This window comes from Gopherus evgoodei, chromosome 8, assembly GCF_007399415.2.
Source record: "Gopherus evgoodei ecotype Sinaloan lineage chromosome 8, rGopEvg1_v1.p, whole genome shotgun sequence".
Lineage (NCBI taxonomy): Eukaryota > Metazoa > Chordata > Testudines > Testudinidae > Gopherus > Gopherus evgoodei.
Genome location: NC_044329.1, coordinates 98,144,133 through 98,171,540, shown reverse-complemented (window position 1 = coordinate 98,171,540; position 27,408 = coordinate 98,144,133). Strand labels below are relative to the sequence as shown.

Below are 27,408 nucleotides of genomic sequence, written 5' to 3'. Positions count from 1 at the left end.
TTTCAAAACTCTAAGCTAACTGTTTTGTATCGGATGTAATAAAACTGAACATTTACATACAGTGCAAAGTAATATTTCCATTTACACCAAATGATTGTATTAATATAGCTTAATTAATATCCAAAAATCATTGAACTTCGTGGGGAAAGAGCAGAAGGAAGCTGGCTGCAGGACACTGACACTGCCTCACGGACGATTCAGAGAAGCTTTAGTGCAGGAGTAGGACCATGCATTCCGTAGAGCAGAGAGGTCTCAACCAGGGGTCTGGGGCCCCCGGGGGACAGCAAGCAGGTTTCAGGGGGGTCGCCAAGCTGGGCCAGTATTAGATTCATTAGGGTCCAGGGCAGAAAGCCGAAGCCTCACTGCATGGGGCTGAAGCCTAAGGCCCTGAGCCCTGCCATCTGGGACTGAAGCCGAAGTCTGATCAATATAGCTTCGCAGGGGGCCCTGCGGCCCCGGGCAGTTCCCCAGCTTCCTACCCACTAATGCCAGCCCTGGTTTTTATATGCAGAAAAAGAGTTGTTGTGACAGAGGTAGGCCATGGAAGTTTTATAGCATGTTGGAGGGGGGAGGCTCAGAAAGAAGAAGGTTGAGAACCCCCGCCCTACAGTACTCTGACCAAATCCCACAAAAGGCTCAAGAGTGGTAAGTATCTAAAGTAATGAGTCATAATATTAGAAATCATCATAAAGACTGTGTTTTATATGTTTTCACTATCATGTGACCCTGGAGAAGTAAACTATAAATCAAAGTGCCCACAAGGTTGAAGCTTTGGGAAAGGGTGTGTTTAAACTAGTGGGCTGGCTTGAGGTATCTGCACTGACCTGGGGGCTTAGGACAGCCAAACAATGAGGTCCCACTTCCATGAATAGGTAACAGACCAAGTCTGTGCCCAGAAAATGAGCCAGTGTAGCCAAAGAAAGAGACAGTGCTGGAGCCTACCCAGACAAAGGGAAGTTTTAAGAGCAGATGGGTCCAATATGTCACCCATACAGAAGGCTAGTGAGGGGCCATAAGGGGGAGCCCAACCATGGTTGTGACACACATTAGTCAACAGGAACATGGTTTTTGTGTGTGTGAAATGGGGAGGGCTTGTTTTCTTTCAAACAACTCACCATATCATATTCCATCTCTGACAATGCCATAAAATGTTCCTTCCCAAATACCAACAGTCGAGCACGCCCAGTGATTGGTGTCTCCTCCAAGTGAGTAAAATAAAACATAATGAATAAAACTGCCAAGCTACACAGACCCACAACTATCTTCCATTTGTTTTTTCTTACACTTTCTTTAAAAAGTTCCCGTTTGTTAGGAGGCAGTGCCTTCCACCATTTTCTGATGCTCCTGCAAGACACAAACATTGTACATTGTAAAGTGGGTATAGTGCCTCACACAAGTGAGGAGAGGCTGTATTCATTAACATTTGTAAAGTGCTAGGAAATCCTGGGATGAAAGAGTCAAGAGTACCATTAAGTAATATGTATTCTGTCAGTTCAGGGCAATATTTCCCTCAAGGAACAGGAATGTCTCACAAGGTAGATGCTTCCTTTTTGAATGGGAACCATTCCAACCTTTATCTTTTTGATCTGGTTAAAAATAGCATGTTGGGATTTTTGTTTGAGAACATCTGAAGGAATGTTCACCCTCCTTGAATCGATTTGCAAGACACAATCAGCAAGGCTGATCAAAAATAAGTACACCTCTATCTGGATATAATGCTGTCCTCGGGAGCCAAAAAAATCTTACTGCATTATAGGTGAAACCGCATAATATTGAACTTGCTTTGATCCGCCGGAGCGCGCAGCCCTGCCACCCTGGAGCGCTGCTTTACCACGTTATATCCAAATTTGCGTTATATCGAGTTGCGTTATATCAGGGTAGAGGTGTACATACAAAAGGATACATATATTGAATCTCACTACGCATATAGGAGAGAATGAATTTCTATTTCTATGCAGGAGCTGCACAATCAAAATCCAACTTAAATCATGTGGCACATTTGTAAATTCAGTTTAGGATGCAGCAATGGAGAATGAGCACCCCCACTTTATCTCCAGCCTGAAGTCAATGTCTCAGAATTGTGTCAGCAGCAGTAGCTACTCTCCTGCTTGTTGTGGAGAAGGGGACAGCTGAGGTATGCCGAAGTTCTTGGCTTCTGCTTTTGTCTGGGACGACATCTCTGGCAAACATGATGTCTACTCTTTCCGTAGATAGATACCATGATATTTTGGCTTTCCAAACATATCACTAGCCATTATGGCCTTGATTTTCATTGAGGGTGCTCAGAACACAAAAAAAAAAGTGATTTTGTTAGGTCGTGGATAAATAGTGATTGATTGTAAAGGTCTGAAACAGATGTATTTTTTAAAATAAAACCACAGGAGAGAGGTCCTCTCCATTTATAACCATTTTAGTCTGATTGGTATATGGATTCTATTGTGGTTTGAAAATTGTGGTAAACAAAACAAAACAAAATTCAACCCTAACCCGAAATCCTGCAAGCTTTACACAAACATTCAACTTTACACAGAGTAGTCCCATTAATATTAATGGGATTACTCACTGTGCGTAACATTAAGCACATATGTAAATTTTTGAAGGACGGGGCCTTACTCTGTAAGAGAAAATAAAACAGTATTTTACCTTCCAAGAATGATAGCAAATAGCTTCTGAGCCGGTTTAAGAATAATCCACAACAGAGGCACTGGAGCAGCCTGAAATGATGATGATGTGTGAAAAAGTCTGATGATCTGCACATCCCATGCAGGAATTCGATTTGGGGACTGCACTGGAGCAAGACTTCGGAATAATGCAAGGTCTTCCACTAACGGTTTAGAGGCCAGGAAATAAGGACTTCTACAGCTATTGTGTATGTCTGTGCACACTTCTATATTCTTGGCATTCAAAAAACATCTTCGGCTTTTATTAATAAATTTTCTGTAGAAGTTAGAGCTTCCAATCATAAAATAATAGCTGGTGCTGCGGCTTATAACTAGTTGCTGGCATTTATTCACTACATGATTTACTTGAATATGGTGATGTCCATTCAAAGCTTCAACTGAAGACCTATAAAGATTATTGCACTTTGCCTGACTGGCCAAAGAAGTTAAGCGAAATAAAATGCAGTTCCTACCAACTATTTTTAAGCTGCAGATGGCATTCATTTCTCTTTTGTTTATTCACCCTGAAACAAAAGAGACTTTATTGTAGAGATCATAAAAATATAACAACTAAAGCAATTCCTGAGTTATGAATTCACTTTAGCTGAACAGAAATATCCTACTTCTCATTTGCCAACAGTCTCAGAATTACTACCCGGTCTTCTATTATGTACTTGTTATAACAGTTTTAAACTGCACAAAAACATATTAAACTTTGCAACTGAACGTGTAGGAAAGATATTCCTCATGGTCTCTTTTTCTTGAAGATAAGACATTAAAATGATTGTTTCAAAGGATACCTGCTTACAGGTGTGCTTTATTCAGAAGGTGTAAAAAAACCGGTAACAATATTATGATGTGGATTTTGCTCTTTATTTTGAATATTTGTATCCTTTACTGTCAGGAGGAGGAATACTTCTGCTATCTAGTTTTGAATTTATAAAATGCACCTATTATGCTTTTTAGGTGTATTTACTTTCATACACGAAACAAAGCTGATGCAATGTCAACTGACAGACACAGAACCTCCCTCAAAGGTGCCACTAAACCCCCTCTCCACAAGGAAAAACCTTACTGAACAATTAAGTTATGCTGCTGCAGCATGCTTTGTATATCAATAATTTGGGTGTTTTCAGACCTGGTAGGGAAACCACGGCTCTTCACTGTTCATTCAAAAAGACAGCAAAAGATCTCATATACTTCATAGACTACTAACTTTTTACACTTCAGTCAAGGAGGCAACTATCACTTCCTCTCTGCATTACACTTTTACAAGCTATCCTAATAAACAGGGTTTATTACTGCAGCTCCATTTGATGTGGACCTTAAAAAAAAAAAAAAAAAGCTTTCTGCAGTTGTGCAGTCAACGTGCAAGAATAAGCAGACTCCAAAACTACTGAAAACTCGATCTGCAACATCATAAAGGAAGTTTATTTTGCAGAAGAGAGGAGCCTGTCCCATCAAGGTTCATTGTTCATATTAAAGCAATTTAGCATCTAGACACTAGGGCAACAAGCATTTTAGGAACCCTTAGGCCATACACTTACAAATAGATACTTTGACAAGGCACCTGACTAACATACTACCAGGCTTGGGAGGATTTGGGTTTTTCCATCAGTAAATGTTGATTTCACCAGACACCCACGAACCACCAAACAAACCATATTTCCAGCCATTAAAAAACAAATGGCAGGGAAGCAAGGTGAGAACACTGCTGCTTGAGAGCTGAGGTTTGACTGGAGGCCATTTACTTTGCACGTGTGACCAGCAACGGTGACAGTTTGTGTTTCAAAGCCTTCCCCCTTCTGAGCCCCAACAGCCACTGCCATGAAGTAACTCGCCTGACACCCCCGCCCCCCCGGAACGCGTAACCCCGCCCAAATAAACCGCCGGAAGAGACGCGTTGTCCGCCACGGTGACGCAGCCGGAAGCCCGGGCAGACCCAGGCTCGGATCCCCCCAGGCGAGGCCCAGCCACCCTGACACGCCACGGTCTGGACGGGACGGAGCGGCGGGCGCAGCGTGGCCCCGCTGAGGGGGCGGCTCGCTCGGGCCCGGCTGGGCAACGCGATCAGCGCCCCGTACTCACCGCCTCAGGAAGTGGCGCTGGGGCCACCCCGACTCACGCGGGCCCCGCCCCCTTCATGGAGACCCCGCCCCTTACCCCCTGGCTCCGCCTCCGTCTGCGGAGGCGCCACTACGACAAAGGCGGCTGCTCCCGTGGCCCCGCCCCCTCTTCTGTCTTCGCAATAGCCCAGTGTTGTTTTGCTAATATTGGCTCCGCCCACTTCGCTGTAGCCCCGCCTCCCTTACCTGAAGGCTCCGCCCCACCGCTTGGTCCGCCTGGGAGAGGCGCTGTTCTTGTGTCTGACCCCAAAGCCCATTTTCTGTCTAAGCCGAGAGATTCGGAGGGACCTGCTGCCCTACAGCCAGGGGGAGCCCTGCCCCCTCTGTGTTGGAGGCATGGGCTGGGCCAGGGGGGCACACCAGGCGAGTCCAGAGCAGGGAGCTGTGACACCCTCCAACCCCAGCCCCAGCCCCCCTTCCCTGCAGCTGTGCTCTGTGTCTGCCTGGGCCCTGCACCCACTCATCCCCAGGACCATCTCACCCCCCATCACTGCAACTCCAGGGCCTTTGCATTCTGCCCCCAGGCCTAGCCCCTCACCTGGCTACTGCACCCCCAGACTCCCCCCTGGTGCCTCCTTCCTCTCCACTCTGCCTCACTGCACACACCCCACCCACTCTACCCCCAAGCAGGGGAGGGGAGTGGAGGAGAGGGGGAATGTGGGGGGCCTTCTGGGGGAGGGAGATAGTAGCAAGGGGGGGTGGAGTGGAGGAGAGGCGGGACTCACCAGGTGGCAGACAGTGGGGACCTTGGGGAAGGGGCAGAGCAGAGACAGGAAGAGGCAGAGCGCAGGCAGGGCCACCACTGCCAAGCATCTGGTGGCAGGTCAGCAGAGGCTGCACCAGCAGAGGCTTAACCTCTCCTGTCCTATTATACCCACCACCCATCCCCAACGTGCAGTTTTCTGCCACCTAGGAAGCACGTTTTAACATGTAGATACCAACAACACCCAAACTTCCTCTGCCTAAGGAACTGGGGATGTGACCTGAAAGGCAGGTGCTGCAGGTGCCTTGCCATCTAAATGGATGCAAGTGGAAGGTATGATAATGATAGGGTCAGTGCCTACTGCAGGGCAGCTCACATGGGCAGGCATGAGGCCTTTTTTTGTGAAAACAAAGGGCTTGTCCCTGGGAAAGGTGTGAAAGCCCAGCTCTTGATCCCACTGCCTCTGTGACAGAGCCGCAAGCACTTTGCAATGACCCTGCTCGCTACATGCCATAAATTTCATTTTACGATTTTTTGTTCTTCTGGCATCTACTGAGGCTTTTTTGATTTCCTGAGCTACCCCCTCATCCCTCACCCTTCCCTCTTCACTACCAACCTCAAAGCCATGTTACTGTGACAATTCTCCCTCCCAGCAAGAATACAAGCATGTAGCTCCTTCTGGGGGGCTGTTGTAGTAGCAGTCCAATCATGTCTGCCACTAGGCAGCCTGGTTGCTAGAAAGCCAGGAAGAATGAAATGGTCTTCTCTGTGTCCAACAGATTCAATAAAGAATTTCCTTTATAATCAATACTATCAAATTCCGTCTACTCTACCACACAGGGCCAGCTTTAGGAAGTGCAGGGCCTGATTCGAATGCCCAGCGGTGGTCCGGATTTTCGGCGGCACTTCGGCGACAAATCCTTCACTTGCTTCTGCAGCACTGAATGACCTGCCACCAAAATGCTGCCAAAGACCTGGAGCGAGTGAAGGACCTGCCATGGAAGACCCGGACCGCTGCCAGGTGAGTAAAAATTAAAAAGTTGGGCGCTCTTCTTTAGGGCGTGGGGCCCTCTTAGGCGCGGGGCCAAATTCGGGGGAATCAGCCTAAAGCTGGCCCTGCTACCACAGGGGACATCAGGGGATGAAATTGCCACTCGTCAGGCAGGGCTTGGTTGTTGGGTTTTTTTATTTTTTGATTGTCAGCTCCACTCCTGAAACCAACCTGGGGAATTGTTGCTGATTGACACAAGTCTCTACCTGCACCCAAAGGCTGAGCATGCCCCAGTTAGGCAGGCAGCAAAGAACTGAGCCTCAAACTTGCATATCTGTGTGCAATATCTTCTGGAATAATTATCTGCTTTATATTTCCTTGACTCATTCTATTTACCAGCCTTTCTTGCTCTCCTCATCTACCTCAGGCCTCCTCTCTGTCCCTCAACACACATATAAGAGTTTTGTACTTTACATCACCTACCCTCTCAAACAAACTTTCTCCATCTTTCCATGTCATTGACTTTCCATCTTATTTCAAATCTCAACTGAAATCACATATTTTCTTTCCATATTTCTTATTCTCTCCTCTGCTATTATTTGTCTCTCTGATTGTATCATTGAACTGTGTCTGGCATATGGGATGTCAGAATGGCACAAACAAGGGCCTGATCCTGCATGTCTGGCTCACCTAAAGCTGTTAAAGTAGGTGTTTGGAGTGTACAAGAAATACAAGATTGGGCCTTAAAGTCCTATTATGCTCTCTGCGTTTCTAAAAGTGTCCATGAATGGCATTCCTACTCATTAAAATTCCAAAGCAGACAAGCCGCAAATATAGCTCAGATAATTACAGGATATCTCTATCGTATACCAACACTAAATGTCTCCTTATGTGAAAATCTGGCATGTACAGTTGCACAATTGGATATGTATTAAGTGCTGGTTTTCTCTAAATACACAGCTAGATCAAAAGCCATTATAGTCATTTATACAGTAGTTGCTCTTGAATTTTAATGAACATACATGCATAGTTTCTTTTATCTGAGGATCTCAAAGAGTTTTAAAAGGTTGGGTAAATATTATCCCAATTTTACAGGTGGAGGGACTGAGGTTAAGGCCCAAATTCAGGCCCCAGCATGTACAATTCACTCCTGTGAAGGACAGCTTAAAGGCTAGGCACCAGATGACTCCCAATTAAGCCCTATTTTGATGTAATAACTGGCATATAGGTTTTATGCTGACTCTCTGCACAGGAGTGAAATTCACCTAGCCTAGGAAGCTGGGTTGTATGTCAGGAGTGCCCCAGGTCATGGAGCTGCTCCCCATCTGCTATTTCTTCAGGGATGGAATCTTTTCTGAAGCACCGATTATCCCTGTACATGGTGGAGTGGAAATTGTCAACAGATCCTCATAAAAGCAGTTCCCATACCTTTTTCTTGTCCCCAAATGCTTTTTGCAGGTCAGTGCGGATTAGGAAGGGAAGTCTTAGAGCAAAACTTCATGATTTACAGGATATCCACTTCCCACTGCTTATGCTCTCCAAATCCTGCCCCTGTGCACCAGAATCACAGGATCCGTTCTAAGCAGGATAGGGCAAGTGACATGTCCAAGGTGATCCTCAGGCAAAATTGGGACTAGACCTGTGCAATTTACTGTTTTACCCTGTTGCCAGGTAGTAGCTGAATCAGGTTCTTGCAGATCAGTTTCCTGTTTGAAGCAAAAACTGGCAATGTGGAGTCAGGTATTTTTCCAGTATGATTTGTTTATTTATGGAATATACACACATTCTATTTTCTTGAAGAGAAGTGGTAACAGACTGCAGAAAAATCCCTTTTGTAGAAACCTCAAGCAAGGCACCACTATCCTGTCCCTAAAAACAGTTGTTTTGGACCTCTATCACTCTGGGCTCTCACAAAACAAAAGTTCTCACTTCCTGATCCAAACCCTGAGTTTTACACCTGGGAAACATAATTCAAAGCTTCTCCTCTGTGGCCACAGGCTTTCAGAGGTGATCCTGGGGTTCTACAGAAAGGAATCTCACAGCATTAAAAGCCAGACAAAAGAGAATGCTTTAATTGACCGACACTATCATCTTAATATGGATTCAGGTGCTTGGAAGCATATTAAAATCTGAAAACAGATTTGTGGGTTCCAGACCTGCAAACACGTAGGACTTGTCTATATAGATTATAGTGGAATAACTTTTCTAAGGTGTGAATTTAAACCAATATAACTCCATGTGTGGACTCTCTTATTCCAGAATAAGAGCACCTTTTTTTTTTCAGTTTAATTTATGCTTCTTTAGAAAGGGTTTATTGGTTTAATTATACCAATATAGTCATACCGGTAGAACTGGTTAAATTTTCCCATGTAGACAAGCCCTTATGTACACGAGTAATTTTGTTCCTATGAGTAGTCTCATTGAATTTAATGGCACTGCTCACGTGCATAAAATGACTCATATCACGTTTGCAAATTGGGGCTCCTTTGATACACTGAGTCTCTATTTCATCACATCTTGTTGTCTTTTTGCAATGGAAGGAAAATTGGGTGGGAGAAAGAGGAACAGCATTATAACATTTGCACTTATTTTTCTTACCAATCCCTTCATTGTGTGCAAGTTATTTTTTTTTCTATCCTATCTGTAAAACATCAAATGCAATAAAAATCATTGTAAACAACCTACCTGTAAACAGACTTTAAAAAAAACAGAGAATTTCCTGCATTTCCAGCAGGAGGGATTCTCTAATGTTTATATTAAAACTCATCCCTTCCCCATATTTTTTCCCTTCGCAAGTCAAGGGGTGTCATTTATAATGTGCAATGATCAGGTTCATAGAAATAACTTAACGTAGAATTTTCCTCTGTTTTTGTCATAATCAGTAAAATGCTTAGCATTTATACAGAAATTTTCATTTCTCACAGGACATCACAAAAAATTAAAAGAAATAACTAATATTAGTCAGAGGGGATGGTTTAGTGATCCAAGTATTGGAGTGGTCCACTCCCCATTCCCTGGCAGCAGGGTTCAAATTCTAGCAGGTTCATCGAAGCCCTACACCCTTCTGAAGGTGAGTTACATACCACTTAGGATATGTCTTCACTGCACAACTAACCCAGGTGTTTCGCACCCAGGTCTGTGCACACAGGTTAGCCTAGCATAGGTGAGAACATCCCCATAGCAGAGCTCTACCTGGGTTATTGTGTCATCATTGTTTCTGCACTAACTCCTGTGTATCTAGGGGCATAGCTAATGGTTCTTTGTGCTGAGACACTCTAAGATTCTTTCCCAGTCAGTTGTGTCAACTGCAGAAGAACTTGCCTTTTCTTTGGAGGAAATTTGTGAGAGGTAGCAGAGGATTATAATGATTCTATGATTCTATGAAATGCTTACGTGATTTTGTCTGCATCCTCGCTGCTGCAAGGTGGATGGGTTCCAGCATGAGTTAAAATGGAGCTTGGTCTGCAACCTGGGCTCCCATGCCAAGTAAACTAGCCCGAGCTTAAAGCACTTTCCAACCCAGGACAGAGGGTTTTTCTGTGTGGCTAGTAGGTGGGTTTGGGCTAAAACTCGAGTAATAACCCAGCTTTACTGTGCAGTGAAGACATAACCTTCCTGTCATTTGGTCAAGACTTTAGAAATGGAAGTCCTGTGTATTTCATGTGGACATTAAAGCTCCCATGGCACTTTTTGTAGGTGTAAAGATTTCCCAACATATCCTCTCCTGACATACTTGTGCAATTTATTGTACACCAGCTGCCATCCTGGCTATTATCCTGTAATGAAGAGATGGGCATATTTCAGTGAGGTTGTTAGGTATTTAGTTGGTTTATTATTTATTATTGTTAGTTATTAATAATTAATTATTATGTGAGTCTTCTATACGGGAAAGAAGAAAGTAAAATCAAAATCCCTGCCGTTAATATAAAGAGGAAGTTTGTCACAGAGCTCAATCCACCCAAAATAACTGGGTTCCAAAAAGTATTCCTTGTAAAAGATGTCATATAATTTAATATTGTACTTTTGTTTCCACCATATCTGTAGGGAGATACTTTGAGAGATCCACGACTTATAGATAAGACTACGATTTAGTCACAGAGGTCGCAGAAGTCACGGAATCCGTGCATTCCAGTGACCTCTGTGACTTCAGCCTGCAATGGTCAGGAGCTGCAGGGTGCCCTGCCACCCACTGCGGACTACCTCCGCCGCCTCTGGTGGCCTCCGGAGCTCCAAACTGCCATGGGCGGCAGGGTCCTCCACAGCTCCCGGCTGCCATGGGTGGCGGGGGAACCCCTGAGCTGCTGCTGATGGTGGAACCCCACAGCTTCTGGCCACTGTGGGGGAACCCCGGAGCTCCCAGTGGCCACAGGCCCCCGGAGCTGTGGGTGGCAGGGGTACCCCACAGCTCATGCCCACCGGGAGTGGCAGGGGCACTCCCCGCCACCATGGCCATGGCAGAATCCCTGAGCTCCTGGGCCCCTGGAACTGAGGACTGGGTGTACCCCACAGCTTCCAGCTGACACGGGTACCCCACAGCTTCTGGCCCTCATGGGCAGTGGGAGACCCCTGAGCCGCAGGAGTGGGGACCTGCAGATCCTCATTTTGTCACAGATAGTTTTAGTAAAGTCACAGACAAGTGACGGCTTCTGTTAATTTTTCTTTTTTGCTCATGACCTGTTTGTGACTTTACTAAAACTATCTGTGACAAAATCTTAGCCTTCTAAGTGAGGTGAGGTAAAGAAAGTATGATGAAGTCCAGCATTGAATGTTGCTTACAGGCAACTTAGCACAAATCATCAGACAGCTGAATATCCTAAGAGCCAAATCCTCAGATGGTGTAAATCAGTGTATCTCTAATGACATCAAAATGGTGTTATGCCAATTTATACCAGCTGAGGATCTGACCCTAAATGCTTTTATTCTCCAGTTTCTGATTCTTGCTTGTAGTGTATAGATCATTTTCAAAATAACTGAGTTGGTTATTAAGAATTTCTCAGTGAAAGTAGTAGCCATCTTAACATCCCTTATACACTAGGGTCCATAAAATGCAAAATATATTTGCAAGCATTGAAAGGAAGGAGAAATGGGTAATTTCAAATCCTGGGTGTACTGGAGTCTTCATTCAAATAAGTCTTCTATCAGAACTGATCCAATTACCTTCCAGTAGTTCTATATTGCTCCTCTGGGGGCAACTAGATCAGCAAAAACGTGGAAATTTCTCATTTCAGGTCTTGTGGGGACAGACATTTATTTCAAATAAAATGTGTCTGAGAAATAATGGGTGCAAATGTCACCAGTTCTGTAAGGTCCCTGTATAAAATGTCTGTGGGAGATTACAAATTCATTCTTGTTCAATCTTTCATTTAGATAATAGCAATACATCTCTCCACAATTGTTTCTGTGGTACTGAAGTGTGCTGGAGTAAGACTGCATGAGTGCTAGCCCCCCAGGGAGAGAGAGGACCTTCATGAAAATGAGACGTGGATCTTGTCAAGCTACTCAGAGTGTGCAAAATTTTATCTACACAAGCCGTGGTATGAGGAATTCTGCTTGGGCTGGCAAATAATAATTGTAAAAATTGGAGAAGTTGAGTTTTCCTGCTCTGAAAGGCATCTGTAATGACTCAAGATTAATTTTTGCATAAAAAAGAGGTAATTGCAATAGTTAAAGATTTATAAAAACCCTGAGGCAGATCAATGGGAATGCTTTGAAAAGGATAATTATACCTGCATGAGGAGGATTATCAGTTTAATAGCATTAACCAGACCAATTAAGGAGAAAAGGAATAAGAACCAATTTTGTTAGTTTTTTACTTATCCTATGAAGTGGTTTAAATAACAATGTGATATAAATTATTTTGTTTTTATCAGTATAAATTCCTGAGTACTAAATACTTTGTACCTCTTCATTTATTACTATTATAAAATACATCTAGGTGTATTAGTGCTCTATCTCACATGTAATGAGATAAGGGGGGAAATTCTCCAAGGAGGTCCTGGCTGTATATTGCATCACATTGTAGGCTTAATCTGGCCATAAACCCAGTTTAAATAGCTCAGAGGAGATCACCTCAGAGCTAGTCTTCAGTGCCCCACAGTTTAGACTACAAAGGTGTGAATAGCCACTCACACCAAAGTGCTGCGCTGTAACTCCCCCGTGTAGACCCTGTAGGCTCGAACGTAAAGGTTCATAGTCAGCACTAATGAAGAAGACTACATCAGAGCAAACTAGAACCTTTAAATTCATGCCCACTGTGACCACACAGGGGAATTACAGTGCAGCACTTTGGTGTGCTGGAGTCTGAACTGTGGCAGTGCAGACGTGCCCTCAGTGCCAGGGAATACAGTGAGAGAAAAGGAGACCTGGCTAAGATTCTCCCATGCCATCTATTCCAGAGGATGGCAGCTTTTTGTGCCACTGCAGCCTGGTGAACGTTGGGGCAGCCTGCCTGAATACAATGTAGGCTCAAGGGCCGTGACAGAGCTTTCTCAGGGGCCAATCCAAGACTGGGGAATGAAATCACAATAAAGACCATCACAAACCTCAGTGTCTTCTGCTCCAAGTGCAAGTTACCTTTCTTTCAGGAAGCAGGGGCTGCAGCACAGTAGGTCTCCAGGAAAACTAACAAGCACAGCTGGCCTGTAGTATGCTGTCTGATTGGCTACTCCACCTGCTTGGTTGGAAGAGTCAACAAACCAGCTCTTAAGCCTGGTGGCTGCTCAAAGCAGTTACTCATGGTGGTGATAGCTCTGCCTCATTCTAGCACCCAAGTGCGCACTACAGCTTACCTCGGTATAAGTTATGTTGCTCAGCGGTGTGAATAAGCCACCCCTTGAGTGATGTAAATTACACCAACCTAAGCACTGGTGTAGACAGTGCTATGTCAGCAGGAGAGCGTCTCCTGCTGACATAGCTACCACCACTCACGAGGGCTAGAGTAATTAAGTTAATGGTAGAGCTCTGTCCTATTGGCTTAGACTAGGGGTAGGCAATCTATGGCACACATGCCAAAGGCGGCACATGAGCTGATTTTCAGTGGCTCTCACACTGCCCGGGTCCTGGCCACCGGTCCGGGGGGGGGGCTCTGCATTTTAATTTAATTTTAAATGAAGCTTCTTAAACATTTAAAAAACCTTATTTACTTTACCTACAGCAATAGTTTAATTATATATTATAGACTTATAGAAAGAGACCTTCTAAAAACATTAAAATGTATGACTGGCATGCCAAACCTTACATTAGAATGAATAAATGAAGACTTGGCACACCACTTCTGAAAGGTTGCCGACCCCTGGCTTAGAGCGTCTGCACTAACAGTGTTACAGCAGCCGCCATAGCCTAGGTAATCCAACTCGGACCCTTGGCTCCAGTTCCTGACCTCTGACTCTGGGCTCTGACCCTGTGCTCCTTCCTGACTTCTAATCACTAGGCATGACTCCTGTTCCTACAACTAGGCACAACTGCCCATGTCTCAGTCTCTGTCAGGCTTTGCCTTCTCTGACCTAAACATATAACAACATGTGTACATATACATTATAAAAAATAAATAAAAATCCAAGACAGCCCACTGCATGCATTTTTGCCCTTGGGGAGAGGATGAGAGGACAAACGGGCCAGATTTTACCCGCATCACTTAATGCACTACTGGAAAGCACTAAGATACTACAGTGAAATCTAAGAGCCTGAATAGAATAGAGTGTACAGAGCATCACAAGGGTCAGGGCAGAGCTAAGGAGAAATTTAAGTTAGTGGTTCTCAACCAGAAGTATGCTACCCATGGGAGTATGCAGAGGTCTTCCAGGGGGTACATCAACTCATCTAGATATTTGCCTACTTTTACAACAGACTACATAAAAAGCACTAGCGAAGTCAGTAAAAACTAAAATTTCATACAGATAGTGGCTTGCTTATACTGCTCTGTATACTCTACACTGAAATGTAAGTACAATATTTATATTCCAGTTGATTTATTTTAAATTATATGGTCAAAATTAGAGAGTCAGCAATTTTTCAGGAATAGTCTGCTGCGACATTTGTATTTTGATGTCTGATTTTGTAACAAGTAGTTTTTAAGTGATGTAAAACTTGCGGGTATGCAAAACAAATCAGACCCCTGAAAGGCGTACACTAGTCTGGAAATGTTGAGAGCCCACTGCTTTAAGTCACCTTTGCAGTGACCCTGGTTTTGCCCTCTGTGCGCTTTGGCTGCACCCAAGCATCTGACCCGAGACCCCTCCCAGAAAAGCTTACAGCCTAACCAGGCAAGTACAATAAGGGAGAGCAGTTTAAAATCAAGAAGACATGGACACAGTCAATGAGAGAGTACTATAGCAAGGTAATGGAAAAGTGAGTTTGAAGGAAGACAGATAATGTGACTATCACACAGGAGAACAAAGACTACGCCCAGTGTAGGAGGGAGCCTAAAAGAAAGTGAAAAGCAAAGATGGATGGGTGCATTAAGAAGAATAGGATGCAAAGGTCTAGAAGGCTGTGCCAGCTGAAGTAAAAGCAGAGGTGTAAATAGTCACGTAGCCAGGCACAACCTTGAATTTGATGCAGAAGGAAAGCGGAAGCCAGTCTAATGAATTAGGGTTGGGGTGGCATAGTCAACTACTGAGAGGAAAAGAGGATAAATGTTGATCCAATTATATTTGGACCTTCCCTGCCACTGAAAATAATGCATATTCTTTTTGTTCACATAGGGTCTTTATTCTGCAAGATCTGAAACTTATCAAGAGTTTATCTTGAGGCATCTGAAGAAGTGGGTTTTTTACCCACAAAAGCTTTTCCCCAAATAAATGTTAGTCTTTAAGGTGCCACCAGACTCCATATTGATCAAGAGTTTATATTATTCTTAGAAAGAGTTTCAGGCAGAAACATCAGCAGTAGGCAGAAGGTCAAACAATTTGAACATCATGGACCATTACAGGGAAACATTCAATCTGCCATACGTGGAAAAGATAATATACACCCTGAGAGGCAATGTGACTGGAGCAGCAGGAGAGGAATGAGAACTTAGCAAAGGCATTTGGGAAGTACGATATGTTGAGTTTAAGTCCTCTTCCTCTGGTAGCTTTACATGGCTTTACTCCAATTAGAATGACATAATTCACAGAGGTGTTCTCTGTGCTCTGCACTACAATTAATCTCTCTGTTCTTTTGAATAATTGGTGACATATACTGCATCACCCTCACTTGACTACCTTAAGGATTTTCCTGTCGTGGAGCACTACACAGAGACCACTGCTTCACAATGATGTACAAAGATATAACTGACCACAACCCATCTGTTTTAGTCAGTGGTTCTTTGCTGATTTATAACTGTATGACTGTCTTGTCTCTACCCTATCCCCTAAAAAAGATGAAAGCTCCCAAAATACCACTACAGCTGCTCAGAATATTTTGTTTATCTGCTAGGATCTTTCATGTGATACAACTTGATCAGCTGTATGCTTCTCCTACTCAGCCATTGCCATGGCTAATTGTTGTTCATACTGTTTTTATTACTGATACTAACCATTCATCAGGGGAAACCAGATCACTAAGAAAACGTGGGTTAGTGTTATCACCCCCATGCTATATATGAGGACTCAGAACACAAAGGTTAAAAACTGAATCACCAAAAATTACTCTGCAAGCCAGTTACAGGGGTAGTAGGAGAATCTAAAACTCCTAATTCTCAGCCACAAACAACAGTGAAAACTACCTCGCTTTTTAGAAATTCTGTTCCCAATTATTCATGCAACCCTATGGGAAAAAACTGGGTTATAATTGCATGGATAGAATTGAGAGCAGAATTTGGCCCCAAATATTTAACTGATATTTGGTCTGATTTATTCCTCTCCCTCATTCTGAAAACTGCCCCCAATTCCTTTGTAATAAGCCAAACTCCAGTAATGCAAAATGTCTCTGCCATAACATGAAGCAGAGCCCAAAAACCCCTGGGACAGGTGCATTTCAGTATTTGATTCTTTTGAAGAAATACAGTTCCTCTTATAGTAAGGGAGCACACATGTTCTGAGTGCTACAAAGCTTCAAGTAAGGCCCAGTCCTGAGAATTTTGATATTATTAGGAGCTGGGTGAAACCTTGTTGTGCATTGAGTTAAAATGTGTGTGAACACACCCGACACTTAAGATAGTTGTAAGAGACAGTTAAAGGGCCACACCTAAAAACAAGATCTAATAACGTCTGCCCAGAAACTAGCACTAGCTAGTGGGTGGAGGGTTGCACTGGGTATTGGTATGAGCAGGTGTGTGAGAGAGAAGGCAGAATAGACAAAAATTGAGAGACCGAGGGACAGCCAAACAGCCAGAAGGAGCAGCTGAAAACACGCTGTCTGACCCAGGAAGGAACCTAAAGAGAGGTTTTTGGATCAGTGATGGTGCTGTGAGCAAAGGAAGCCTCTTCCTGATACTTGATTCCTTCCGTGTTCAGAGACAAAGGTCTTTGTACATTCTTTGTAAATACACAAAACTGTATCAAAAGAAATACTTGACTGTCACCAATTTCTACTCCCAACTGGAACATCCCTAGGCCCCTAAGCATTGACTAGCCATTCAGGTAGAAAAAAAAAGAGCAGGATCAAGCCCTAACAGTCTCAGATTTCCACTGGCTCACTTTGGTGAAATTCTGGTGGTTGACATAAATTGTTGGAATCCAGTGATAAAACTGTACCATATTCCCACAGTAAGTTAAACAATTTGATATGAATCAAATCATTTCCCCAGGTCTTCTAATAGTGTTGCATCTTCCTTTGTTATATTCTTGTGGAAGAAACAATCCAAGGCCAGATTTTCAAGTGCTCAGCATTCACAATGGGGACTAGATTTTTTTCATAAAAACTCAGCCCCGATGCCAATGGCCACATTTTAAAAATCATTCAACATTCAGCCCAGATCACTGGGTTTCATAGACACAAGAAAAATAAAAGCCAGTCTCCAGTAACCTGGAGTTGTAATGTAAATAATGCCACTAAATTCACCCACCGTGAAATTTACCCAGCTGCTTTGGGGTCACCAAAGGTCCTTAATTCAACAGAACCACTGTGGCTCCATTGTAGTGAACCTGCAAGGAGACTCTGAAACACTTGCATGTGGCAGCGATAGAATCCACTCAAACCAGTGTGGCTGTGCCTATGGAGAAATGGGAGTGTGGCCACTGGATCCGCAATCACATGCAGTGTCCACAAATCCTCATACAAGGGATGCTTGGGGTTTGTAACCCCTGTTTTTCAGCTCAGGGGCTGAAGAAGTGGCTGTTATTGCACTCCCAATTCCTGCATTACTAAGGCTCTGTGTGTATAAGAGAGAGAGAGTTTAATTTACATCATATGAACAGCCCAGATGTAACGTTATAGTAGTAACAGATGTGGTTCAGGCAACTAGAAATAGAATATAAGTCTTTTATAAGTAATTGTCTAGGTCAAATCCATTCTAGTAGTGATTGGTGGTGTTAGCATCTAGTGGCTATGCTTTGGCCTGTACTAGAAGTGGGTTTGGTGATTGCAATCCAGTTCCTAGGGAACTGGTCTCTCTGTCATAATAAAATAAAACACTGCTACAACTGCCACTCGTGGGGGAAATGTCAAAAAAGAAGTCAAAGATCAAAGGCATGGAGACTGTACAACTGGTCATCCTAGAAGATGGTCCTCCTGGCTTCGACCCCTTGGTGAGGCAATGTCAGGACTGCTATGCCACTGCCAGCGTTGCACCTTTTCTGTGGAAGAAAGGAGGCCTCCAAGAGATATCAGGTAGACACTTTTCATCAGGTTCACACACACGCTATGAAAGAAACAAACTGTGTAGCAATGAGCCTGCGCCACTTAGTTCGGGTTCAGATTTCTCCAAAGTTAAGGAATGCTCAGGTTCAGATTTTTAGTTCAGCTCATTATACAGAGCAAGGCCAATCACAATGTTTGGGTATGGAGCGAAGCTAGTCTCAGAACTTACCTGCAGCTTGGGGGAATTCTGATCTGGCGATTTGGTTCAGGCCCATCTCTCATTATTATTTAACATTTATACTGCAGTGGTACTTAAAGGCCGCAAGCAGGTTGGACTCTGCTGTGTAAAGCAGTGCATAAGCGTATTAATAAGTGCTAGTCTCAGTCCCAAAATTCTTAATATTTGAATTGTGCATTGATGTTTCTGGCAGGATGCAAAAATCTAATGTCATATTGGTGGGAAAATGTGAAATAAATAATATGCATCTGCTTTCAAGCTTTAGTGTATTACAACAATTGCAGTCAGTTGGTCTTCCTGTAATAAAGCCCAGTTGGTTCTTACAGATAAGTGAATAACAACAACATTTAGCTCCTATATAGCAATTTTTATCCATATATCTCAAAGCAGTTTCAAAGTAGGGAAGGGTCAGTATCATCTCCACCACACAGGGGGAAACTGAGGAACAGAAAGGTGTAGTAACTTGTCCTATGTCACACAGCAGGTCACTGGCAACACTGGAAATAGAACCCAGTGCCTGATGCCCATTCGAGTATCCAATCCCATGGCCACACTAAATCCCATGATTTTTTCCTGGACAATGGAATTTTTCATGTGTGTTTAGTAAACAATTATCCATAGGAGCCACACAACAATGGATGCTTATTAGGTTTGCAAAACAGTGAAATTAAGGGCAGATTACGTGAATCAGATGGCTGATGCAGTTGGAATGCCTACTTGAAGTGATCATGTTTTGAAGGAAATCTAATTAGGCTGATAGAACTTTAGATGCCCATCAGCAGCCCAGGGAATGCACCAATTCTGCCAGTATTCCAACATTTAACAACGACCATTGTTCCCTCCCTATCCGCACTTCCTCCCCGCCCCCCTTTCCATTTGTCTTTTAAGGTGATGATGCTACATAGAAAAGGGTTTGTATAGTGGTAGGCGACTACTGTCTAATTCTGAGGTCTTGGCCAAATTCTGGGTTGGGTAATTACATTCTGTCTACCTCAATTTCCCCTTGCAGCTCTAATGAGGTAAAGGTCTCTTCACAACTTGTCCTAAAACATTGTGTGGTATTGCTGTGGGCTGTTAAACAATGAAGAATACTGTTGAAACTGCAAGGGACGTTTGGGTAGAGAGAAACCAACGACCAGAGCCCGAATTTGGCAAGGAAAGCAAGATTAGCTCTCCCACTCTTAGAAAAAGTGCCAATGAATCTGTAATGACTACAAGTGGTCAGACCCTTATTAGAAAGAATGTGCGCGATTAGAGCATAAGGTTATCTGACCAACTTTGAATTTCAGAATATTTGCACCTGGAAAGTTATGTTTTATATTCCTTCGACAAATGAGTCAGCACAGAAGGCTGTGATACTGCAAGTCTGGAAAAGATTATCACAATTTTTTGTTTGTTTTGTTTTTGGTGGAATTTATTAAGTTTAAAGTTGGTGAGAAAAAAAAAGTTCCAGCAACTTCATCAAAGATAGTATCTTTAAAAATGTCATTGAAAACAGAAAGCCAACCCTAGTTATACAAGTGAGTCAGACAGTGGATATTCAAGCTTCAGCACCTGGTTGTGCAAAAAAAAAAAAGTCATAAAATTTTTAAACAAGTTTAACAGGCTCTTTAGTAATACAAATGTAGGTATTATAAATTATGCTAAATAGCTATGTTAGGAAGTACAAATAACTTTCTTGTCCCCTTAAAAATACAACTATACAATCGGAAAATTTTGGGCTAAGGTGATTTTGATACTCAGCTCTCAAATTATACTAGTTAATACCACTTTACTCATCGAAGCTCATTTAGGATTTTAGAAAAACATTGTTTTAAAACTTGAAATAAAAAATAAACCAGTCTCCCCACACAAACACTGAATAATCTTCCCATTTCTGCTTCCTTCTTATCAAAGTCTTAATTTCTGTCTTCAGATTAAGGCAGCTATGAGTTCTGTCCTCGTCTCATTTCACCCATCTCCTTGATCTCGACCTTCTCATACTTCCCGGTCCTCCTTCTGGTAATAACCAGTACAGTAATCCCAGTAATAATAGTCAATATCACCACTGCCAACACAGCAATAACGCCAGCAGTCAGACGTTTCATAGAAAACTCTGGTGGCTTTTCATCCACGTAGTAAATTAAAATTCCTTCCACATCCAGAGGGTCTCCGTTAATGGAGAGGTTGAATGCATTACTACGATGAAATATGGAGTCAAGTTTAACATCTTTTTCAAAGTAATACGCCACATCAGCTATATCGACATCTTCTTTGGATTTCTGGGAAGCATTTTGCTTCAGGTCAATATGGATGAACGGGTATTCATACTCAATGGCAGTAATGTACTTTGGATGCAGCTTGTATCTGTTGTGAATGATCCGTTTCAGACCATCTGCCACTTCAGAAGCATGGAAGGCTTTAGACCTCTCCTTGTGTTTCAGTTCGATGAAGATCCAGTTAGTTCTGACTAGTTCATTGCATCTTAGGGTTGTGTCACCTTTATCAGTTCTTCTCACCCCAGCAGAGTTCACACACCAGCAGGTATTGGTCTGATTGCACTGCCTGGCTTTGAAGATACCACTATCCTCACAGTCTGGATTGTAAACTCCATCATTGTCTAAAAAGCCATGCTCAGGTTTGGAGATACGCCTGCCCTTTGGGGAGCTCATTTCTGCCTTCATCAGTAGGCATTTTGAAGTCAACACTGAACAATTTACTCTTTGATTTGAACCCACCAACGTGCAGAGGCAGTTCCCAAGCGTGTCTTCAGTGCAGAGAGCCCGTCTGTTGGTCGCACAGGTACAGTTCTTCTGGGCAGATGATGATGCAGCTGCCAAGATCAAAACCAGCACAACTCCAAATCTAGATTCCATGTTCAAGTGAGAAAGAGAGGAAGAAGCTTGTGGGAAGAAATGGCAAGGGCTGTCTGAAAACTAAGCCCACTGACAGCTAGTCTCCTGGTTTTTGTGTATTGGTGAGCCACTCCCTATTACTCAACCCAAATCAGACCTGCCAGACAGGTTCTGCTCACAAACAACTGGTCTCTGGCAACACAGAAAACCCACAGAGAAGTCAGTGAGCTGCACCTTCTTCAATTATACCTTCAGGGAGTGGCAATAACTCCCCACCAGCCCATCTGTCTCCCTCCCTCCTGCTGAATGAGGAAATACAACAGGCAAGCAGCACACGCACCAATATAAAACATGGCTCAACCAAACACAGAAGTACCATTGGCCCTGCCTTGTGGATCAGAACACAAACGCAGTTTTCTAAGATAATGTGAGTCTGCCTGAGCCCCTTCCTTCCATCTCTGTTTCCATCTCCTGCAGATATAAACACAGTTAGGACCCTGTGCAGATGGGAACTGGAGAAAGGAAACACAAAAGGTAGGACAGCAGCCTACGCTGGTGTTTGTGGAAGCCTTGCTGCCCTGATATTATGAGGGAGAAGTACCATAATTAGAGGTGGGATGTCACAGTTCAGGGCAAGGGCTCATGCATTTCCCTTCTGTGGTCCAGCAAAGGCACCCACTCATAGGTTTGTGGATCCCCAGCTGTTGCCTCTCTTGGGCTGAGACATGCATCTCACACTCCTGACTGAGGTATTTTCAGGTTATACAGTTCCCTGCCTATACTGTGAATTTCCCAGCAAAGTCAGACAGCCTAAGCAAGCCTGTTTTACTTTTCTCCTCAGAGACAGTAAACAGTGTAATTGCCACGGTTAAGTTACCAGACAACTCTTCCTAAGCAAGCACATTGACTCTAAGGAAAAAGCATTACAGAGAAAACATATTAAAAACAATAAAAGAACCTACATGCATGCTCAGCTTACCAGAGATCACCCCCTGACTCCAAGGACTCTGGCAGGTGAACAGTCCTTCAACCCACACCAAGGGGTTTTCTTGTGATTACAAGTTCATAACCCCTCCTACTCAGAACAAGAACACAGAACAGGCAAGTCTTTCCAGCCCTTCTCAGGAAGGACTGGGGCCCCTGCTTAGACCGAAGGTCTTGTCCATTTGCTGGATCAGAAAGAAGGCCCTGAGTCAGTCTTAACTACGCAGTTTACTCGAAGGTCTTTTCTTTGTTGGTCCCTGGAGAATCCAGTGTGAATTAGTATATGCGAGCCTCCCTCTAGGTGGTGGTACCTCTCTGGAGGTGTTACAACTTGAATGAATTTGTCTACCCATCCTCACTCTTCTTAGTTTTTGTAGGGCTGTGATCTACCTCCCCCATGGAATTACATACAATTCTTGACCCACAATGATGCATAAACTTAATTCAATATGGTTTGTCCAGTATATTGCAAGAAATTGCCTTAGCTGTCACATGTCCCCCTAAAGAAGTGGGTATAACTAGGGTGCTGTCCAGGAGCCTAGGGGAGTGCACGGTCTTACTTCCTGGACAGGCTGATCTGTAAATGGCATTTTTGCTCTTAGTTTTTATAATTTCATATAGTAAATATTTTGCAAGCAAGCCAGCATTGATCCTTCAAAATCCCATAGTATCACTTGTCCACCAGCCTGTATAATTTCTCTCTTTAGAGCCTCTGGGCTGAGCACTCGCATGGCCCTTCTTTTCCCTTAGCCTGTAGGTGTTAGCTTGAGATGGGGTTCTCTCACTCCCATCTGGTTTCTAGGGAGTGTGTGTGTTGCCTCCTTGTCTCCCAAAGGATTTGCTGCCCCAACTATGGGTTGAGGTTCCCTACCCTGACAAACAAGGAAGAGCCTGACAGAGGCAGCACCACATTCCATCCAGACTGAGTACACCACGATAACAGGAGTTGTGGACAACTCAACAGAAGCTGCAGCTGGAGAAGAACACAGCAGCTAGAAGACTGGAATCAAGAAATAGCAGCCCAGGAGCACCAGTGCTAGTATAAGAGAGAAGAGAAAGATAGCCACTTTGCACTAGTTTAAGACAAGGGGGACTGCTGCTGCAAGGTAGGCAAGGGGCCAGAGGATGCAGCCTGCCTGATGAAATACATCTGATCCCTCAAGAACACGCACAGGACGGGTGAGCTAGTGAGACACTGCATGTAGGATGTGTCATTGTTTCGTATGAGGTAACTCTCCTGTGCTTTATCTATTAAGTAAAGAGCATAAAGTTGAGTAACTGAACAAAGTGTGTGTGCTGACCGTTTACAACTGCTGGGGGCCCCTGAGGGAGTTAAACTGTAAACCAGAAGCTGAAGGGTTAGCGCTGCACCCAGAGGGGCTAGGCAGTTGGATGGTGGATTAAAACACTCAGTGTGATTAGGGACCACAAGATTGGGGCAGCGGCTGGACTCCATTGAGGTTCCAGGAGCTTAACACACCCCAGGGCATTCAGAGCATAGAGGCTTGGATTCCCCAGAGAGCAGTCCTAATAGGCAGCCAGGAAGGGGGCACTCATTAGGATCTATGCTGGGGGGGGGGAGCGGAAAGGGGTGATACTGCAGGCAGAAGCAGATGGGTGGAACAGCCCTGCCTCCTTGGCAAATACCATTTGGTTAATACTGCTCCTAGGAACATTAGCTCCCATGTTTACACTGTCTTTGGTGAGGGGGTACTAGCCCCAGGCATGGACAATGGAGTTAGGAGCAGTATGCTCCAAAAGGAGCTGTGCTGCCAAGGACAGGGCTAAGCTGGCAGAACCACAAAGAGGTAGCTATGGCTAATGCTTCCTTTTCTCCTGGATCCCTGGACTCCATCGTCTCCTCCACGATCACATAATCTGCTCCTCCTCTGAAGGGAGCACAAATCAGTAATGCGGCCACAGCTTCCCAATCCTCTATCCTGCAGCTCCCATGTTGTTGTATTGTCTGGTTTCTTATTGCTTGGGGATTTTAGTTTTGTTTTGTATATTCAAAGTTCCTTTTAATCTGCTCTAATAAAATCCCAGAGCAGCTGCAATGTCAAATCAATGATGGGTTGACAGTTTCTCCACTTGCAGATTATACTTTCATTTATAAAACAGCTAGGGCATTCCTTCCTCCTAGCGAGGATGGTTTCTGCCTCTCCTACTTCCCTTTGATATACAATTTAGCCTAAGCCAATAAAACATATAAAACTTTCACACTTGTTCGGTTACCTTATAGAGTGGTTGATATTGTCATGGCAGTTTCTGGAGATACTAAAATTTCTGATGGTGGGGTAATTGCTCTGTGGGCAACATTCCAAGTTTCTTAACAATCCACACTCCATGAGTCACTGTTTTCACATCTTCCCACTGCTGCCAGTAGGTGTCGGATGTTCTACTTGCTCATTGCCTGTGGACCTGGGTAAGCACAAACTCCTGAAACTCAGATTCGCTGAGCAGCTTGTGCAAGATGTTGAGCGCCCTCAGGCACTCTGTAATTCACAGGATAGGTTCTGGAAAAAACCCATATTCAAACTCTACTTCCACAGGGGTTTTCCCAGGGCATGCCCTTTATTTAACTTAAGGCAGGTCTCATTGTAAATAGTGGACGAATTACTAGGAGGCTACAGTGGCTGCCAATTCATATTTACAACCAAATATGGGCCTAAATCAAACCAGCAGATCCAAATACCCTCAAACTTCAAGGAAGCTCAGACCTGAAGCTGAAATTGGTGGCTTAGCCCCCTCTCTATCTGTATCTGGAACTGAATAAAAGAAATTGTTCTAAAATACAGTGTAGGGAATAATCCTTCATTGCCAAGAAGAGGAAGTAGGTAAATTCCTATATTTACTCCTGGTTCTTGTACGGGCTCATTTTATGACCTTGAGCAAGTCACTGCACTACTCTGTCTCTCTGTTTTTCCCTCTGTAAAATGAAAATAGTAGCTACCGGCCTTTGGAAAGAACTTTCAGACCTGCATGTGAAATTGCTAAGCAGTATTATTTGCAACTCTGATTTCTTATATTTTTTGTAATATATGGGGTGTGGTTTGTTTCAATTCTCCTCTCCTGGTATGAAGAAGCCATGTTGCTTCTTCCTCTTTAATGTCACTAATATTTACCTTCTTTTCTCTCTCTCTCTCTGACACACACACACACACACACACACAGTTGCCCAGGGTTTGGTCATATGTTCCTGGTTATTGTAACCTCCTTCACAGCCTTCCATCTTCAATCCATTCAAAATACTGCCGATGAAGTCATCCTCTCCAGCCACTCCAAACTTATCACCCACCTCCTCAAATCCACCCCTTAGCTAGCTTCCTGTCTCTTACCACAGCACCTTCACTGTCCCTGCCTGCATCTCCGCTCTCCATTTCCTCAAACTCCTCCATTTGCTCTCTACACTCCTCCCCAACCTCTCACCTTTGATTCTTTTACATTGTCACCATGGAAAAGTCTCCCAGTCAAGCCAGCCCACTACCTCCAAAACCAGTTCTTCTAGGTGCATTTCCTTCCCCTTTAGCCTCACGGAGCCTCTCTCCTCATAATTCCTTTCTTAGCCATGTCTCGGCTGCCACTTGTCTTGTCTCTTTTATGTTATAAGCTCTGTTTTGTTTTTTTTTTTTCATTCTGGAGAAGTTTTTTAACTCAGAGAGATCCTCAACTGGTGTAAACTGCCATAGCAATGGAGCTATAATGTACATGAGCTGAGAATGTGCCCACAAGTATAAGAATATAATTAGGAAGGCCAAAAAAGAATTTGAAGAACAGCTAGCCAAATACTCAAATACTAATAGCAATTTTTTTTTTAAGTACATCAGAAGCAGAAAGCCTGCTAAACAACCAGTGGAACTGCTGGACAATCGAGACATAGGTGCCAACTTTCCCCAGCACTGGTGGGTGCTTGCACTCTCCCCTGCCCCGACTCCACCACCCTTTCCAAAGAAGACAGTCAAAAGAATGAAAAGACTAAATGAAAGAAGCAAACCTACCCCAATCTACAGCCAATAAAAACTAATAACCAGTTAATGATTTCTTATACACACTGGATACAATGATTTCTTGATGTCATCTCACCCTGCTCGGGACCACAGTCTTATTTCAGATCAGCTCAATTTCATTTAATGAATTACCACACAGGACTGGGAGTCTTGAGAACAGGGTTCAGTTCCTGCCTCTATTACAGGCTTGAGGAAGGAAGGTCCAGTGATTTGGGAATTAGCCTAGGACTTGGGAGATTCGAGTTCAATCACTTGCTTTACCACAGACTTCTTATGTGACCTTGAGCAAGTCACTTAGCCTCTCTGTTCCTCTGTTCCCATCTGTTAAATGAGGATAAGAGCACTTTCTTACCTCACAGAGGTGGTTAAGAGGATAAATCAATTAGAAAGATTGTGAGGTGCTCAGGTACTATGGTGATAGAGGTCATATAAGTGCCAAAGATCCACTTCTTAGACCTTAGGCAAGTCCCCAATATCTCTGTGCCATCTATAAAATGGGAATGCTCCCATCATTACTGGAATTATTTACACTGCAGTAGCACCCATAATAAGCCCCGATCAGAATCAGGGTCCCACTGTGCCAAGCACTAGACCACGGGTAGGCAACCTAATGGCACGTGAGCTGATTTTCAGTGACGTTCACACTACCCAGGTCCTGGCCACCAGTCCGGGGGACTCTGCATTTTAATGTAATTTTAAATGAAGCTTCTTAAACATTTTTAAAACCTTATTTACTTTACATACAACAATAGTTTAGTTATATATTATAGACTTATAGAAAGGGATACTGTAAAAAACGTTAAAATGTATTACTGGCACACGAAACCTTAAATTAAGGTGAATAAATGAAGACTCAGCACATGACTTCTGAAAGGTTGCCGACCCCTGCGCTATACAAAAGACCGCCCATGCACCAATTACACCTCTACCCTGCTATAATGTGAGCCAATATAACACGAGTTTGCGTATAGCTCGGTAGAAGCAGGGCTCCGGCTGCTGCGGAGAGCCCCGGGCCCTTTAAATCACTGCTGGAGCCCTGCCGCCGCTACCCCGGGGCTGTGGCAGCGGGGCTTGCCGGCGATTTAAAGGGCCTGAGGCTCCCCGCAGCGGCTGGAGCCCAGAGCTCTTTAAATCACGGCCAGAG

General features: G+C 43.8%; 2 protein-coding genes across 10 annotated transcripts in view; both read right to left on the bottom strand.

Annotated features, from left to right (window-relative positions):
- OMA1 (OMA1 zinc metallopeptidase) overlaps nucleotides 1-4,919 on the bottom strand; it is a 32,815-nt gene extending 27,896 nt beyond the window's left edge. For 5 of the 9 annotated variants that reach the window (XM_030572228.1, XM_030572236.1, XM_030572233.1 and 2 more), the window contains exons 1-3: nucleotides 4,749-4,813; nucleotides 2,644-3,184; nucleotides 1,116-1,344 (exon numbers count right to left, since the gene is read on the bottom strand). In XM_030572228.1, coding sequence (XP_030428088.1) covers nucleotides 1,116-1,344; nucleotides 2,644-3,164 — 750 coding nt within the window. In that variant the 5' untranslated portion in view covers nucleotides 3,165-3,184; nucleotides 4,749-4,813. The other 4 variants (XM_030572232.1, XM_030572230.1, XM_030572231.1 and 1 more) reach the window with 4 other exon arrangements.
- A 14,918-nt stretch (nucleotides 4,920-19,837) lies between these two features.
- Nucleotides 19,838-26,067, bottom strand: TACSTD2 (tumor associated calcium signal transducer 2). Its single transcript, XM_030574135.1, has one exon. It carries the CDS (start codon nucleotides 21,292-21,294, stop codon nucleotides 20,365-20,367), a length of 930 nt encoding a protein of 309 aa, XP_030429995.1. The 5' UTR covers nucleotides 21,295-26,067; the 3' UTR covers nucleotides 19,838-20,364.
- Nucleotides 26,068-27,408: the final 1,341 nt, after the last annotated feature.